The following is a 19,059-nucleotide window of genomic DNA, read 5'->3' as shown; positions in this document are numbered from 1 at the left end:
AGAGATCAGAGTGAGCATGCTGCAACAGATAACACACTGCCACATTCCACTCATAGTTTACACCGAAACAATCACACTACAAAATCAATCACACATACTGCTTACTACTCTGTTACACAAACACAAAACATGGCATTTGTCAGTGAAAGTATTGTTAATGATGCCTTTTCTAACCATCAAGTGTTAAGAGGTGGGGACAGTAAAATATCATAGACAGATCAGGTAGTAACACTAATATTAAAAAACAACCCACTAATGCTTGTGATACATAATGACATTGATCATGTCACTTCCTGACACACCTGAGAGGCTACACACCTGCTCTGACTACGAGCGGCTTGTACATTTAATGTTGTTTTTGTGAGACTGAAAACCATATCCATAAACAAAACTTACGTTAGAGACATTTAAAATGTTAAATAAGGCAGTATAATAAATCCACGTGTGTTCATACATTTAGGGTTTGCTAACCTTTGAACCACTTGTACCAAATATTTCAGGAAAGTCGTTTACAGTAACTGGCTAACACGGCGAGCTACCACCACTACTGTAACTCCTAGAACTAGAAATTGTTAGCGTTGAAAAAAACTAACTTATTCTAAAAGTTCATATTGCAAACAGCGAACAATCAAGCTTTGGATAACAATTCTTAGTTCACCTGAAACTAAACTGAAGAGAGTACATGACTGTAAAGGCAAATAGTACAACAGCAGACCTAGCTAATTCAATTCGCCGAACAATGCACGGCGTTACAGACGGAAAAATGAAGGCTTACTCAAAAAACCACTAACATGGCACCGTTTCACACACACACTGTTAAACAGACACATATATAAAGTTCCTATTTCAAACTTTAAAGAATTAAAAACAAAACACCGACTAACTACTTTAATCCCGATACTGCAGTAGATGAGTTTTTCTCACCCGCCCGGCTGGAGCTCCCTCTGTTTGGAGTAGCCAAGTTATACACACACACACACATACAAGCGCGCGCACGCACGCGCGCACACACGCAGCCTATTCAAGCCGCTCGGGAGATCATGAAGCCGCTTAAAATCACCGAGATGGAAAATAATCTAGCAGTAGTCCATGTTATTGTCGACTTAGATATTGTCTTTTTTGGTTTTTGCACTGAAACAAGAGTGTGGCTTTCTTAATCAAAGCAGATTAAAAGAGTTTCGGTCGTCCTCGGTTTGCTCCTCCCTTTAGCACGGCACCTCAGCCGGACAGGATTACACTCGCAGCTATGCTTTAAAGCGCGGGAGTTTACCTCATGCTCGCGCTCTGATCACGCGGTTAAAACACCAAATAATTGTCCAATCCCAAAAGTTGTTCATAAAACGTCAGTGGTTTTAAACACCGTTTCTATCCTCTGTGCTAGACTCACTCTCTCTCCGCTGTGGAGTCCCGCAGGAGTGTACGGTGATCCCTCCCCTTAAGCAGCGCGTGAGTCAGGCAGATGGTGAGCTGCACCAGGCCGCTTAACACAGAGCACACAGTTCACCAACACAGCAGCTCCCTCGAGAATGCGGTAATAACTCAAGCTAAGACAGCCAATCAGCCGGCAACAACCACGCTAACTTTTTTTATGAACAAGGCGAGGCTCTGTAGTATTACCTGCGTTAAAGAGATATCCACATAGATTGGTTACTGCGTCGAGAAATTCATTCAAACAATCCGGCAAGCCGCACCAGGCTTATAATGGCAGAAACATGTTCAAAACCAAACAGAGAGGAAGATTAGACTTCCTGTTAGACTTCCACAACATACCACCTCTCATATGACCTTCATAATAATCAACATACCATTCCGACTAGCCACCAACGTGGGGTTTCTTACAAGACAAGCAAGTCAACATTTATATCACTACAGAGGCATTAGCTCTCTGTTCATTACACCATATATAGCTTATAACTTTACTAATATAATGCAAAGTAAATTTAATATCGTTTTGTACCTTCAGGTCTATACTGGGCGATAATGGTGACAGTTTGTCCGGCCCTCTTCAATGCAGCTGCAGCTTGCTCATGAGTGGCATTTCGCAGATTCACACCATTCACCTGACACAACAGAGATGAGGTTTAAATGGTTTTCAAGTCTGACACCTTTTAAATGAATACATTATTTGTATATTTTATTTCATCCTCAAACAGCCATAAAACGAAAATATGAATTTTTAAATAGCAAATATTCATGAGCAATTGTCTGCTTGTCCATTTACTGCTTGGACCTGGAACAACAAAACACTACAATTCTGAGAAAACAATACTAAATTAATAAAAGCACATACTGGATGATGCACAAATTAGATGATGCCTACTAGTTCTTCAAGTATCAATTATATATGTATGGGTTTTACTGCTGATGTAAGGTGATACGCCTCAGTGTTATAGTGAGTTACTGACCGATAGGATGCGGTCTCCCCTTCTAAGCTCGCCGCTCAAGTCAGCTGGTCCACCTGCCAAGATGAACGATACAAAGATTCCTTCTCCATCCTCTCCACCCACGATATTGAAGCCCAGTCCTGTGGAGCCTTTGTGTAGCAGAACCTTCCGTGGCTCCCTGCCAAACAGAGAAAAAAACTTCAGGACATGGAGTATCACTCGTGCCAACCAAGTAAAGCAGAAAGACAGATAGGTGGGTAAGCAGATGTACCTCTGTTAAGATTTTTATATAGTGTGAAGCAGAAAAGACAGATTTAATTACAGTGTAAAATCTGAGATTTAAAATATGAAATATATTCAATAGTAGTTAACTAATAGAGGTCAGATCAGATAGCACTTTGGTTCCAACTCATTGTGAGGAACAAGCGTTAATTTTTATACAGAATGTTCAAAACACACAAGAACGTTTTCTCTCATATACACAGCATGCTCACACAGTTCATTCCTGCCTCTCATATGACCACTTCTGTTTTAGCTCCTGTGACTCATCTTCAAGCAAAGAAACATTCCAGATTGCCCTGGCATCCTGAGTCTGAGCCACAGTGAGGAACCATCAAAAACCCCATCCAAACTTCACAAGGCAGGACCCTGAGACATGTATTCAACCCCTGTGTACCAAAATACCTCAAAACTCTGCTTTTCACATTGTATTATTCATGTTTTCCATTAAAGTACCTTCATAAAATTTCTTCCAGGGTTTAGTACTCAGGATTCCTGTGGCCTGTGTCTCTCTTTTGCAGATGAAAATTGATAATCGGTGGCATTTGATGACAGACTACTGTCTACTGTCTACTTCTCTAAAACTTAAGAACATAAACGATCATTTAGCTCACAAGGAGAGCAGAAAATAAGAAAATAGATTATGTTTATCAAGTTACTAAATGTATGAGAAGCTATTTGAAGGATACTGACAAAATAAATTGCTTAGTGTTGCTTTTATAGAACAGTCTGAACAATAAAAATGATGTCAGTGTATTCATCACTAGTTTACTTATGAAGAATAATGCTGAAGGAAATATAGTTGTACAATGGGAAACAAATTATCATTTTGATTACCAAGTAACATCAATATCAATCTTTGTCCCATCTCATGAGGTAAAAGTCACTTACAGCATATAAACACAAGCATCCTTATGTGGGTGCAAATGCCTTGTTGTTAAGAGAAATCAGAGGAAAATTACCAGACTGGTTTAAGCTGCCAGGAAGGATAATGTAACACTGATTCATTCTTTACAGCCTTGGTGAGCAGAAAAGCATCTCAACATGCACAAAATATCAAACATTGAGGTGGACGGGCTACAACAGCAGAAGACACTTGGTTCTACTCTTGTCAACCAAAAACAAGAATCTGAGTCTTTCATGGACACATAGTCACCCAAACTGGACAGCTGAAGATTAGACAAAAATCACCTGGTCTTTTTCCAGTCTTCAACTGTCCAGTTTCAGTGAGTCTGTGTCCACGATAGCTTCAGATTCTCTTTTATGAGCTCTCTCATCAACAAGGTGTTGCAGCCTGCAGACCCTCGGCACATAGGATGTTTTTTGTTTTTCACACCACTCTGTGTAAACCCTAGAGACTGGTATGTGTGAACTTCCCAGGAGACCAGCAATTTCTGAAATATTCAAACCAACCCATATGGCCTAAAACAAACATGCCATTGCTGAAGTCACAGAGATCACAATTTTACACCATTCTGATGTTTGATGTCAACATTAACTGAAGCTCTTGACCTGTACCTGCATGATTTTATGCATTGTGCTTGTCCCAAATATATATTTTTTGATTAGATAATGACATAAATAAGCAGGTGTACAATTGTTCCTAATGAAGTGGATGATGAGAGTAGTTAGCAAGGTTTTAGACCTCTTTATGCAGAATGACAATTGTCTAAACCAATAAACATTTCCATATTTAATTTGTTGTTTTTTTTTTATTAAAGCAGAGACAAAAGAGTATACTGATATTTATTATATTTTGTTTGTTTTTTCCAGAATTCTGCCACAGGGACATTTGCCAGGTTTTCCCAGTCAACCACACATAGATAAAGTGAGCCTGAAATGTAACTATGATGATGCAACACTCAACAACAACTTTTGCCAATCACTACCTTACATTAAATTATTCATAATACTTCCTAAAATTAATTTAATTATTCCTTATTATATTTCACAATACCGTATACAATGCCTTTGTAGCTATAGAATGTCTAGACAAATATATGTATATATAAAATATGAGGTGTAGAAATATGAGATCGTCCAACACTTAACCAGTAATTAAAGAAAGTTTTGTTTTCATAAAATACCAGCAAATATATCTTCTAAATGTTTACATCAATTTCTAATGGATTTGAAGGATTAAAGGTCTTAAAGAAGCCACGGCGTGTATGAGAAACAGTCTCCTCAGTTAAGCGTGCAATTACCTGGAGATCCCGTCCCAGGTCCTGAAGGAAACGTGCTTCTTACCTTGTCTCTCCATATTAAACCTCACCAGCGGCACAGACGAGGAGATGTTCACAGTGAACATGGTGCCTAACACCAGCTACTCCACAAAGCCTATCCTAAGTTATCCTAAGACTATCTACATCTCTGTACCGTCTTTCGTATGGTGTGTGTGTGTGTGTGTGTCTGTCTGCAAGTGTGTGGAATCTCTGGCTGTAAGGGTGTGATGGGAAACAGCTCCACTTTGGCTGTCATACACTGGTTTCAACAGGAGCAGAGTAAGAATTAACTCTTACACACCCTCATTCAGCCCCACTTTCTTGTGCAAATCAACATACCATTTTTATATTCATGTACATGTCTTTTTTGGTAGTCATTCTTTTCTTCCAGTGATGGCTCTGTGTATTAAAATTGGCTTCTGTAGCATTTGAGTGCTCATTATTCATGGTAGCTCTTGATGTGTATGCTAGCACACTATACCTCACACTTCTTAAGCAGATTAACTAGCTACCATGAACAAGTCTGTCCACAGATTTGTAAAAGTGTAAACAAACAATAAGTTTCTTCATGTTAAGCCATAAAATGCTGGGTTTGAGAAGAATGAATGAATACACTGGAACAAAAAAAGATTACGAAAAGATTATGAACACAACTATCAAGCTCTCCTTCATATCTTCAAACCTTCGTCCCCTCCCTATTTCCTTTTCATGTGTTCTAAGAATGTAAACAGCTAGGCACTGAGAAGAGAAATATATTTTATCTGTCTGTTTTCATCAAACGCTGTTTCCATCACTCCTTCTGGTACATTTGCTGTCTGTCTCCCTCTGATAATGTTTGTGGTGAGTTGCCCTCCCCCTGGTCTTCTGGGGCACAGGCTGAAATTCCCTAACCTCACTGCTGTGGATGAAGCTGTGAGGTTGTTTATTGGGTCACACTGTCCCAGTGCGCTACAACTCGCTTGCTCGCTCACTCGCTCTCTCTCTCTCTCTCTCTCTCTCTCTGTGTCTGTCTTTCTCTCTGTGCTCACAGTAATTGGCTCTGCTTGGGTGATTAATGGTGGACAGAGCTGACACGTCTCCCCACAAACACTCTCTCAGGGAAACACATTCTATTTGGCACAATCACAGGTCCATGGTTTTCATGGCTGCTATATACCACTCTTTCTCTTCTCTTTGGTCTTTCTTTTCGTCTTTCTTTTAAAGTTTTAAGTTAATACTCTACCAAAGCTCTCTGCCTCAGAGCACATGACTTTATTCTAATTTGACTCTGCAGCAACAGACTGTTCAAGATATTCCAAGCCTTTTGGAGCAGCTAAGAATAAACTAGGTGTGATAAATGATTAACAGTTTAAATTCAGGAGCTTGATTAAAGTTGCCAAAAAAAAACACTCTTTGTAGTTTAATTGGGGTGACAGTGACTTAGCAATCCCAAGATGCACAGAGAAGTATAGTTTTTAGATTATGAGCTATAAAGAGACTGGCCATTTTTACAGTCACTGTTGACTCAATGCAAAGTTAGCGATTTGCCGACTATGCACTGTATGTGTACTAAGCAAACAGTGATGTCCAACATCCAAGTCTTTTCCCACGTAAACGTCAGCTGAAGTTAACCTCAACAGGGTGTTTGTATTCCTTGTATTAACCGGCAGTGTCATAGAGTAAATAAACTACATGGAAAACCAAATGACACAAAACAGAACAAAAGAGTTGGTCTACGTTCATACCCTCTATTTGTGGCTTTGACTGGTCATTTATGGCCCAATTTTTAAGCACCATGTCTGATCAAGAGAATGACACAGTCTAACAGCACATGTCCAATGGCTTGGCATGCCAAAATACTGGTTATCCTGCATGCTGTCAATATTTCCCTCACCATATGAGCTGTGCCATACATACATACCCATGTTGAACGAGTTACCATTTCTATCCAGGTGTTATGTAAACTGAGCAAGGACATATGGGTGGGAAAAAAACAGTGCAAAGCATGGATTGATCAGACACAGCCATCACAGACAACTGATACAACTGATGAAATCCTCAATTCTCAGTACCATAAAAAAATAATAACTGTTCAGTACTAGTGACTGCCTGACAGAGTCTTTTTTTTTTCTCTTTTATGGTGGATTTAAGAGGCAACAGTTTTTATTAAACAATTTTATTTTCCACAGTCATAATTCATACTTATGCCTTGATTTTGTTTAATATTTTAGTTAGGCTGAATAGCTTACTATTTTGTTTGTTTGTGTGCTGCAGAAGAATGCATTCACTGTATTTTAAATCACATAAAATCACATCCATACATCTTGTGATAATGATATTAGTATATTTGAACATTTTTATATTTTAAAATAAAAAAAAAAATTAAAATAAGAATATGGTCACGTGGCTAGTTTTTCTGTATTTGGGTGCCATTGTCTTAAATATCTCCTAAAGATTAAAGTACTGCCATGCTTACTATACTTTTGAAACAAACAACCAATTTCTTGAGCTCATTGGTTCACCATGTAAGGGAAGAATTTTATCCTAAACTTTGACATGCCTCGTTTGTCTGAATGCCACATAGTATTAAAATTTTAAATGACTAGAAAGCGACACACATTTGGTCAGGACAGGGGTTGGTTCTGAGTTTGAATTTTTTGGAGAGTCAAGCCTTGCTGTGTTCGGTGGAAAAGTGTTATACCTGGCCATCTCATTTGCTTTGTGGCTAAAAGTTTTTCTGGAGGTATGCCTCATCCTTTCATGTCTTAATGCCACAATGCATTAACCCCAAAGTAACGTCAAATTTAGTGGGACATATACATGATGTTTACTCAATATCAAGAAATGCATAATGGATTTAAGAACTATAAAATGCCTGCCCTTGCATGAAGGGATAGGCAAAAATGCTCAACTGAATCTCCTTAATATATGCATCTGGCAGTGGCTGTGGTTCTAAGGTGGATCAGATAGACATGCAAATGTATCAGTGACAGGCTTGCGGGAAGCACAGATGGCCAAAATGCTGATCTAAGTCCCAACTATGACTCAGTGATTGTCACTCACTCACACACAATCTCCAGAAGCACACTGGCATGATACAAGCAATAACCACATATTTATATCCATAACTCTACATATTTATCTCTTTGCAACCTGAATAAACATACACACATGTAATCTAAGAAAGTAGATTTATAATTTATTTAAATCACTTATGTGATTGCATCAATAATTCATGAAGTGCTGAAAATTCAACTTTCAAGTGATGAACTCTAAACTTTTGTCTGCTGAATGTCAGAAAGTGAGAAGTATTTGTAGATTGTTTTTGCCATGTTTTATGATGACATATTAGTATTGCAGTCCACAATGCAACCCTACGGTGTACATCTTTGCATCCTGATGGCATGTATGCCTCTGTTTGTCTACATGTGACTTAACTCAAGTTTATGCATCTGTAGTTATTTCTTTTTCTACAGGTGTGTGTACGTGTGTACATGCCTGAACATGAGCACGAGTTTTATATCACTGTATTTATTTCAACAAACTCTGATCATTCATGTGGGTATGTGTGTATGGGATGGTGGAAGGATCTGGGTGTGTCCTGAGTTTCTCCCTGAATAACTGAAGGGCAGCTGCAGCAACGTACCTCCTCATTACTTGCCCCTGACAAAAGAATTGACTTTTTGCTTTTCAAACAAAACAAAACAAAAAAACAGGTATGGTAACATGATATAGTAATATAAGTGGAACAAAAACCAAACCATTATAGTTCTTCAAGGCAACATTACTGTATGTATCTGAGTGAGGTCTGTGAATCTCAGGACTAATATAATGTGATCAAATTACATGTAAGACTGGCATTGCAAGATTGTGTTCAAATTTTTTGTTAACCTGGCTCACAGCATCAGAATGAATACATCAGAATGAATACATTATCAACATCAAGATGTTTTGCTGCTGCTGCCATCACCAATCAAATCAGCTGCTTTCCTTCCATTAAAGAAAGAGTGTGCACAGTGTCAGGCCCTGTTTCACAGATTCATCTGTGTTTTTAATCTAGGACCAAGAAAAAATGTATTTTTGCAAACTATGTGCAAAAGGAACATTTTTCACCCACCAGAATTAGCATTTCACTTACACAGAAACCTGAGCCTGTATCAGCAGAAAAACATACCCTGTACAGTTAAAATATTTACAATAGCATGAGCAAGTAGAAGGCTTTTGAACTCAAGACAGACCTACAGCATGTAATTATTGAATCCCATTAATATATTTTCTGTACCATGTACCCAACACAAGGTTGTAGAGAACCAGGAGCTTATTCAGGGTACTACGGGGCAAAGGGCATAATCACACACAGACAACTTAGAGATGCCAATCAGCCTGTAACACGTGTCTTTGGAGGGGGGGGGGGGGTTGAGGGAACGGCCAGAGCATGGAGAGAATGTGTGAACTCCATGCACACATGGTGGAGGTGGTAACCAAGCCCTTTACCAGCTCTGCTCCTTACCTCTTAATATAAAATTATTTAAATAAACAATAAGCAAATCTATATTTGAATTAATACAGAGATTTAAAAACTTAACATTATTTGAGTAGAATCACAGGGTGTAAATATTTTATAGAAAATCTTGTTGATTTACTTTCAAGGTGCAAATATATTTAGTGTTGACAATATAATGGTAAATGGGCACTGGTAAAATACTCCTTAATTACTTTACTCTCACAAGCAGATGGATTACATAGTGATACCTATAGGTATAGTTTCCCTACATGTAGCAGGTTAATATTACTCCAAATATTCGACTAATCAAATATAAATAAATAAATAAATAGAAGCTTCATATTGTAAAAGAAATATAGTATGAAAGTATAGTATGGACGATATAGAAATGGATGATACACAGACCAAACGTGCTGAATTTACCTACAGAACACCAAAATGTCTCAACAGATTTTCGACATAAGAACATTAAACATAAGATCTGAAAGCACAACATGAAGATGACAGACAATATAGATTATTACTGGCTGAATGAGAAGATGACAAGCTGCGACTTTAAGCATATATATACACGTATATTATTTTGTTTTTCTTTAATGGATTCCACATTTACTTTCTACTTTGGTCTTGGCCAATTGCCACCCTCTAAGTACCTCTCCCCTATTATACAACAACCACCAACCATTAAGAATGTGCTTTCTCTGAAATATGTGAAGCCACGTTTTTTTCCAACAGGGCACTGTAACACACTTGGAGGAAAACTATCTTGTTCTGCATGTATAAGATCACAAACACCCACGAATGGCTAGTGTCACTGTGACTGACGGGGGAGAGACAGTAATGCCATCCCTCCCACACAGAGAATATGACCAATTTTGCTCTCTTGACTCCCAGCCAAGGACGACTGCAGCATCATCTGGATGTGAATTCTCAATCTCTCTACGACAGGTTGAACACTTCATCATTGTTCTTAGATCTGCTTATTCAGGTTCACAGTGTATATATTCACATGTCTACACACCATCCACTCCTTTACTTGACTAAAGTAAGATGGTGGTGCTAGGAGGGTGCAAAAAGGGTGACTGTCAGGTTAGGTTAGCTAGGCTAGGAACGGGTATACTGAGCAGAGCAAGAAGCATTGAGTTAGTACCTGCCAGCCCCCCCTCTGCACAGGTGGGTCGAGGGGGGGCTCATATCGCTGAGAGCTTTTTGGATGACACTGTAAATAGGCTCGGCCCTAGTGAGAGTACAGAAATCACACAGTAAATGGGGCTGGCTCAGACACGGAGACACAGACAGACAGACAGACAGACAGAGACGTTGGTGTGTTCAGCACATTAAACATGCATAGATACAGAGGCAAGCTATTGTGCACACACACATATGCATCAGTGAAAATGTATACATTTCTCATTCAACAGATTAGACTTAAGGGCTTTCATGTGCCTGGACTGAAGGGCAGCAGTGGGGGCTGGACTGACTCACATGCTGATCTCATCCAGGAAACTGTGGCAGTTTTTCATCGTTGAGGGCTGGATCGTTAAATTTCAATTCCCAAATTCAGCTCTCCTTCACAAGCGTTTTCTGTGCTCCCACAGGCCTAAAGAGGCTTAATTTATCTTTCATGTTTCTATTTATACCACAAACACACCACCGCACAAAGGCATAACATGGAGATATCATAGATGTTCTACAGCCCACATCCATCACTCATATGAAAATAGTCTATTCTGTTCTGTTCAGTCCAAATGAGGTGGATTCTATTAATCAAATAGCATCAGCAGGAATTAAACAAATAACTATTACAAATAAATTTAAACAAATTAAAAAAAATGAGTAAATAAAGTATGTTGGCTCAGGTAAAAGTGCTGTAAAAGGATAATGTGCAAAACATTGAAAGTTCCCATCCTGGTGAAACACACTGTAGGTGTATTGTGATTATCTGGCAGTGAGAGTGCTTTTATTTCACTGTGACACAGTAAGTGATTTTGTGAAAGGAGGGAAAAGGTGAAGAGCTGACCTGGTGAAGTCGTCCTCCCCCAGCATGTGCCGTGGCACTGGCGAATATCGTGAGGGGGTGACCTGAGGAGGCTGGTACACAGGCTTGGGCTCCATGGCTCCCATGTATGCCATGCTTGAGTTGTGGCTGACGTGGTTATCCACCATGGTGGGGAAGGCTGGGGGGAGGGCGAGACCAGTAGAGGGAAAAAGAGAGATGATTAGTCCTGAAGTGGTTAACGCCGCATGTATGCGTTTGCAAAAGCACGCGTGTTTGTGAGAGAAAGGCAGAATGAGAGATCGAGCGTGTGAACATGCGCGTGTGTGTGAGCCCAGTTGGTGCTTGGCAGAATCCTTAGGTGTGACTTTACACAGATTTGTGTGCGCCTCCTCGCTCAGCAGGAGAGAGAGTGGAGGAGGGCTGTGTGTGGAGTGCTGTGGCATGTGGGAGTCTGGAATAAGAGCAGACACGGTACGCCCACTGCTACACCTCTGCACTGTTATAAAACTACACAGCAGTACACTAAATCTTAAGGTCTCTCGAAAAGACATGGATAGTCGAAGGGAAGTAGGTTGAGTATAACACTTATTGCTTCAATTTATTACTGCTGATTATCCTTAGACTAGATTTCCTACATTCTACATGATTCATTCCATCCTCTAGCTTAAGATAAATAACATGTACTTTTTCGAGGTAGTGGTTGTGGTCTGTAGGGTAGACTGGCAGAAGGAGGTACGTACTGCTAGAGTAATCCGGAGGTGCGTACATATCGTTGAGGTGCACAGGCCCTGGCTTAGCCACTTTCAAATAGACCATGTCTGAAGTGTTCTTCAGTGCAGCAACAGCCTCTTCATGACGCACATCCTGCAGGATGATGTTATTCACCTTCACACACACACACAAACACACACACACACACACACACTTTGGTTTTACTATCTTTGTGAGGCATTTCCATACACTTCACTATATTAATATACATGATAAAACATGTAGGTAAAATTAACCTCAGTAACCATCTTTTATTTATTTAAAATTTTCCATATACAGAATGCCTTCGTATTTGTATGAAAACAAATTCATAATCCTAACATTTATGGTGTGCATGTCTATTGTTAAAATGAAACATTTTGGTCCTGACAAGGGACTAAAAACATTCTAGCATATACACAAACACACACACATCATATAAACCAGTGTCTGGTGTTTGACCCCAGGGAGTGGGACATTGCATTTAAAGCAATGGGAAGGAAATGACAGTGGAGAGGAGGCCAGGTGGCCTCTTGCATTTGGACTGGCTTTCCTACAAAGGGAAGTAGATGAGACACAGAAGCTGGATAAGAGGAAACATGTTTCCTTGCTGTATTGAGCTGTTGGTGGAAATTGTGCATACATTAATGCACCACAAAGGCCTACAGATGAATGTCATGTTGTCAGATGAAGTACATTTTGTACATTCATTTCTATAAACTTGTCAAAGGCTCTGTTCTGTGGTGACACACATCCACCAGACTAGAGAGTGTTTATATCTGCAATCAGCTTTATCTTGAGTTCGAATGGAGAAACAGATCCATATCAGTCATTTCAGAGTGCTGTAAACACATACACCTAGCTATGTGAAGGAAAAGAAAAGGCTGGTACAAATATGCCTGCAAGTATTGAATCAAACCACTTGTAGTAACGCTAAGTGATGCTAGATTTTCTGTTTACAGTGCTTATTGTAGTGGAGACGTGGTAGCTTACAGCCAGCAGGCGATCGCCTGTCTGCAGCCTTCCATCTTTCTGTGCAGCTCCGCCTTCAATGATCTTTGTGATGTAGATGCTGTTGTCTCCAGGGATGTGCTGATTGCCAATACCTCCAGCAATGCTGAACCCCAGACCTGCATGTCATGTGAAATTACTACTCAAAAAGTTTTCAAAATGGTGTAGGTGTGGATTTCTGTGTGTGCTTGAAAGAGATTCTGCTTTGTGTTGTTCTCTGACCTTTAGGCCCTTTGAGCAGATTGACTTCCAGGATGGTTTCGGGTGGAGACTGTCTCCTGCGCACTAGCAGCCGGACCACAGGGCCAGCCTCCTTTAGAGCCTCCACGGCTCGGCTGTGCACCACCTCTGACACGTCCACCTCATTTACACGCAGTACACAATCATTCACCCTAACACACACATACACATACATGACATGTCAACCAGTGTTCACGACAAACAGAAATCTCACTATACACCTAATCTCCATTAAAATTTTTAAATGATCACCTTTACATGCCTTTTATAAGAAAGTGTTGTTTAAAATGTTCTATAGCAAGCATACAAAATCTAATGATAAACAGAGACAGAGAGAAATAAAGAAATAGAGAAATAAAGATAAATGCAACTGCATTGGTAAGAGCCAGAGACAGCAAATATGACCATGGTTCAAAATTGCCAGTTTACTTATTAATAAAGTGACTGTGGTTGGAAGGTGATGTTCCCTGGCATGCCATTTGCTACATCCCACAACATAGCAAACTAAACCACCCTGACTCAGCCTAAATTAAAGCCATGTATCACTCGCTTCACAGACCTTACATTTATGACAGACTGTTCTTTTGATTTAGTTTCTTTTTTAAAACTGCTTTTTTTCTGTGTAAGACAAGCTTTTGACCCACATTCTATGCTGCCCACCTGGGCATTGTGACTGTTTTGAAAAATGGTCACATTTAATAAATAGGATACTAGGGTTCAGAAAGCTCTACACAAAAACACAAGTGCATAATGAAAATTAGGGCAGTGGTTCTAAGGCAGTGGTTTACTAGGACAGTATTTCTTCTATGCCATGATGACAGAAGAGAGTGTGCAGACTCACCCTAGTCTTCCATCCATGGCTGCTGCACCTCCAGGGATAATCTTAGTGATAAAGATTCCTGGATCATCAGGAATATGTGGATTATCAATCCCTCCAGCAATACTGAAGCCAAGCCCAGAGTTTCCCTGTACAGTACAGAAGAAAGATTAGGTCTTTAAAACTAGTACTGTGGTATCTTCTTTGGGGAATTGAATGGGCTCTAGTTAATATAAAAGCACTTTTCAACCTCAAAGAGGTTTTTTTTTAAAACAACCTTTATTCATTGAAAGAATGTATAGATGGCTAAAAACACATAAGGAAAATTCATGCACATGTTATGGCTTAAAACCTGATGGTCTATCAGACATGTTTGCAAGTCATATCCCAAAGAAGACAGCAGAGAAAAGATCCACTTTATTATTTTCTATAATTAATGAGGAACAATTAGGGAGGCTGGTTCCCAAGCCAGAGACACACTGAGACCCACTGTCAGTTGTTACACACCCACAAACCTTTTACTGTGTGATCCTAAATAGTTTATTTAGGCCTCAGCATAGAGAAATTCCACTTAGTGGAGCAGCAGCCCTGCAATTATCTTGAAAGCCAAAAGATACATCTAGACCTGTAGGAGACTCACAGTGCTCTGGCATGCACCGAACCTCCTGCAACAGCCACTGCTGTTTTAAGGTGCTATATACTGTTCGATTAAAACTTTATTGCTTTATACAAAATGGAGGAATTCAGAAAACACCTCAGCCCTAGGAAGGGCTATTTATTCTCCTGTATGTTTAGTGCACACTTAAAACAGTTTCTTCTTTGGGACCATCTTGTCATATTTAATGAGTGCAGCCTGAGAAGTTGAATAAATTATAAATGGAGAAGGATGTTCAGTTGTTCATTTCATAGAGAAGCCATTTCACAGTTGTGCCTCCTGTTCAGTTCATAGGCTCACTATTTATTGCCATCTAGTGGTGAGATGTGCACAGGTGACTTAGAGAACATAAAACTTAAAACCTAAAATGAGCAAAATGTAATAATGTATTAGAGGTAAGAGAATGTAACTGTATATTAACCCTTTCCAAAATGATTTCTTCATATTTGTACATGCCATCACTCCCGTTTACCTGTAATTAACAAAAGAACAATTAATTAATGAACTGACTTTCATCGTTTTACACATCAGGTTTTATACAATAAACCATTTACTAGACTTAATGTTCAGTCACTAACAGTTTTAAACTATAAATACATTACATTCAATGCACTAAAGACAAGAGATTAAAGCAAAAATTTGATTACTACTAATGACAATGCTAATATGCTAAGACATTTTTGGTTGACAATTTTGTGCAATTGAAAGTCTGATAGAAACTGTAAGGCAACTCAAATCACCTACTTGCAATTTTAATTCTTTGCACAAACAAAAAACATTTTCTTAACTCTACTGCAACATCCAGACTGCAAATAGTCAATGTCTCACTCATGTCTGGCACTCTTCTGGTTCCTTCCCTTACAAAGAGCAACTTTGATACAACCGTGTGATATAATTACAGACCTGTTTCAAAGTAATCTTAACTGTGAAATTCAATCAAAGTCAGGATTCCAGTCCAAACAGATGCCAATTATGGATTTTGGTAGAACATCTATTTTACTACGACTTGATCTCGACAAATGTTTTGACAGCATCAATCATAAAATACTCTTAGACTTTCAGGAATGGTCCTAAATCGGTTTGCATCATACTTACAAGCACGAACTATTTTGTTGAAATGAGCAAATATGAATCAAACAGATGCACATGACCTGTAGTGTTCAACAGTATAGAGTTCAGATCTTCAAGCAATTTTATTCAATTCACATATTTCCGCATGGGAAAATTTTTACAGCTTTATAGACTATCTTATGATTTATTAGTTTTCTTATTAACAACTTTAGCAACTTTAGCTGCATTGACCAGATGCCAGTGTGTTACCATATAACATAAATCTTAGTTTTAGAGGTCATAACAAATCAATTACTGTGATTTTATAATCACATAACACAGGAAAATGCATAGAAAAAGAAATAAGAAAAGAAATACTTTTTATTTTTATAATTATTTATAGCAGGGGTCACTACTGTAATAGTTCTGATTCACAATTTCTCACTAAAGAGAAAAGAATGAACCACATCACCCCAATTATTAAATCCTTACGATGACTACCAGTTTGTTACAGAACGAATTTCAAAAGAATATTATTTCAGTAATATTATTTCATTATTATTTAATTGAGTAAACGGATTAAGAGCAATATATTTGTCTGGTATGCTCAAGCACTATAAGCCCAGCACGACTCTCATGTCAAGAGGAACTTGTCAGTGATTGGTGTCCAAGTTAAAGATGGTGAAGATTAGTTTCTATGCTGCAAATTTCAGAGAACCTCAGAAGTGCCTTGATTTCAGAAATGTTAACATCAAGAATGAAATCTACTTGATCAAGCTTTTGGTTTTAAGGCATTATTATTACCGAACAGGGACATTATTTAACTGTACATTACAGGGTTTTTTCTATTCTTTTTTTAATAATTTCGTTTATTCAGTATGTTCTATAGATTGTTCTTGATGTTACTTTTCTTAAAATCCTGTAAGTTACAAAAAAAAAATAACAGGAGAATAATTTCACAGGACAGGCAAAGACTATTGGTTGTGTACTCAGAGAAACAGCAGATACTTACATAAGGACCTGCATCCAGTGAGTCTGCATTGACAATGATGGGAGGAGGGTTTGCCTGCAAAATAAAGAGATACACATTACCTCAGTGTGTGAGGCTGGTTTCTCACACATACACGCTCACAGCCTCTCTCTCGTGCACGCGCACACACACACACACACACACACACTCGCCCTCATATACACACTGTCAGGAGCAAGGAGAAAATAAATCCACGCCATGGAAACAGCCAGTGTGCCTCCATGAAACATGGTACATTATCACCAAGGTGTGATGCCGTAGGGAGAAGAGCGGAATCAGGACTGGAGGTGTTAAGATTAAATTGGCCAGTAGTTCACTGTCACCAAACTAAACCTATAGCAAAAGGAATATGCTACTATATGCTTGAATTCCCTTCCGGACTACACATGATTTCATTCTTCCATCTTCTTTAATAAAATGCTACTAAAAGGTGTTGGTATGTGCAAGATAGAGACGCATGCAATAATATGCTTCAAATTAAGTATGTGACAGACTAACATTTATGACTACATCAGTGATCAGGTATCCAGTGAGAGTTAATGAGTAGACACCAAGCATCCTGAGGGCTTTCATGGCATCATGAAGGTAATCCTGGTCTTGTTTTCATCATTGATCTTAATGATACAACGAGAGCTCCTGAGTGATCAGCTTCAGTGCATCTTAGTGTTTTTTCTTGTAATTTAAAGGAAGCTTACAACACTGACACAACTGGATTTAGTCATTATCCCAACAAAAACTGTTCAGAAACTAACAAAGCAAGATTCCAGGTAAGACCAAAAAGATATGAAGATGAATCTACTCCCAACAGTTATTGCTGATGAAACCAAAAACTACACAGTGTTACAACATAATTGTACATGAATCCTCTGCTTATCCTTCCTAGAATTTTTTTCACCTGGCAGCACACTATCATAAGCCCTAATTTTTTAACAACTAAATTCGGAACTGTAAAAAAATGTGAGATACAGAAACACACTGTACTTATATACCATAGACTTTCACCCTTTCACCCTACGCTTTCTTTGTAATTGCAGTTTCGGGTAAGTATCAATAACTTCTTCACTTCATGCACAAAGGCCTTTCTCAAACTTGTTTTTGTCATGGGTTTCAGTTTTTTATTCCATCTCCTGTTTCCTGACAGGTACACCAGGGCAGAAACTCACATTCCACACTGTCTGTTCTTCCTAAGATGACACGTTAAAAGTGCAACAACAGCACAGCCTTGCTGATAACATGATAACCTGGTCCACCATCCAAACTAAATAAACCCCCATTATTTACTACACTGCTTAATAATACAGTAACAATCTGCAAACTGCTTCATATATGAGCTTCATTACTTTCATTTGTATTTATGTATTTTATTAAGTCTTAAATCTTTTCTGAAGTCTTTGATTAATCTTTTTTAAAAGACAATCAAATCCTTTCTTTGTGAATAAGGATTATGTTACAGCCAAAGGCAGTCATTTTAGTATAACGATGTGGTATTTTCCAAGGGAATTTTCTGAAATACTGTAGGAGATATCACGTATTCCTGAAATTCAAAGGCTTGGATATAAGCAAAATAAGTATAGAATTAAACGTATAGTATTAATTTCATTGTACGATTAGATTTATTAATAGATTTAACTTATTTATTATTTCATATTTCTGATTACAAACTGTTTTCATTTTATGTCGTTAATTCTAATCATTCAATGAATAACAAGGTTCTGAGACGTTTAAGCAAAGCGTTACAAATCCTCACTTACTTAAAAGCAGTTATGGACCACAGCCACACTGTTATCCATTCAACATACAAGACATAAACTACAGGAATGCATAAGATGATAAAATGATTTCTTATACACCCTTATCCATTTATACATATTAGGTATGAAATTATCCAACAAATCACACATTATTTAATGCCTTTAAAAGCCAGCAGATAGTCTGCAATGTAGTCTGTAATTCAGCATCTTCAGTAATATCAGCGTGGGCTGTATCTGTCTCTGGAGAAGGTGAATGAGCAGTCCACAGCAATATGTGACCCAGAGAGGCCATGACCTGGAGTGAAGCTTACATGATCAAAACAATGCAGCACAACACCAACACTGAACTACATACCTGAACAAAAGACAATGAGTAAAACATTGGAAG

General features: G+C 38.5%; 1 protein-coding gene across 9 annotated transcripts in view; it reads right to left on the bottom strand.

Annotated features, from left to right (window-relative positions):
* Positions 1–19,059, bottom strand: part of LOC131357918 (disks large homolog 3-like) — a 59,869-nt gene that overhangs the window by 17,938 nt on the left and 22,872 nt on the right. For 4 of the 9 annotated variants that reach the window (XM_058397310.1, XM_058397307.1, XM_058397308.1 and 1 more), the window contains exons 2-11: positions 16,903–16,956; positions 15,262–15,312; positions 14,210–14,334; positions 13,351–13,520; positions 13,111–13,247; positions 12,108–12,252; positions 11,389–11,563; positions 10,519–10,605; positions 2,406–2,562; positions 1,958–2,060 (exon numbers count right to left, since the gene is read on the bottom strand). In XM_058397310.1, the coding sequence (XP_058253293.1) occupies positions 1,958–2,060; positions 2,406–2,562; positions 10,519–10,605; positions 11,389–11,563; positions 12,108–12,252; positions 13,111–13,247; positions 13,351–13,520; positions 14,210–14,334; positions 15,262–15,312; positions 16,903–16,956 (1,204 nt within the window). The remainder of the gene's footprint in view (positions 1–1,957; positions 2,061–2,405; positions 2,563–10,518; positions 10,606–11,388; positions 11,564–12,107; positions 12,253–13,110; positions 13,248–13,350; positions 13,521–14,209; positions 14,335–15,261; positions 15,313–16,902; positions 16,957–19,059) is intronic. The other 5 variants (XM_058397309.1, XM_058397315.1, XM_058397313.1 and 2 more) reach the window with 3 other exon arrangements.

Source organism: Hemibagrus wyckioides, linkage group LG08, assembly GCF_019097595.1.
Source record: "Hemibagrus wyckioides isolate EC202008001 linkage group LG08, SWU_Hwy_1.0, whole genome shotgun sequence".
In the NCBI taxonomy this organism is placed as follows: Eukaryota; Metazoa; Chordata; class Actinopteri; order Siluriformes; family Bagridae; genus Hemibagrus; species Hemibagrus wyckioides.
This window is presented reverse-complemented; position numbering and strand designations above follow the sequence as displayed.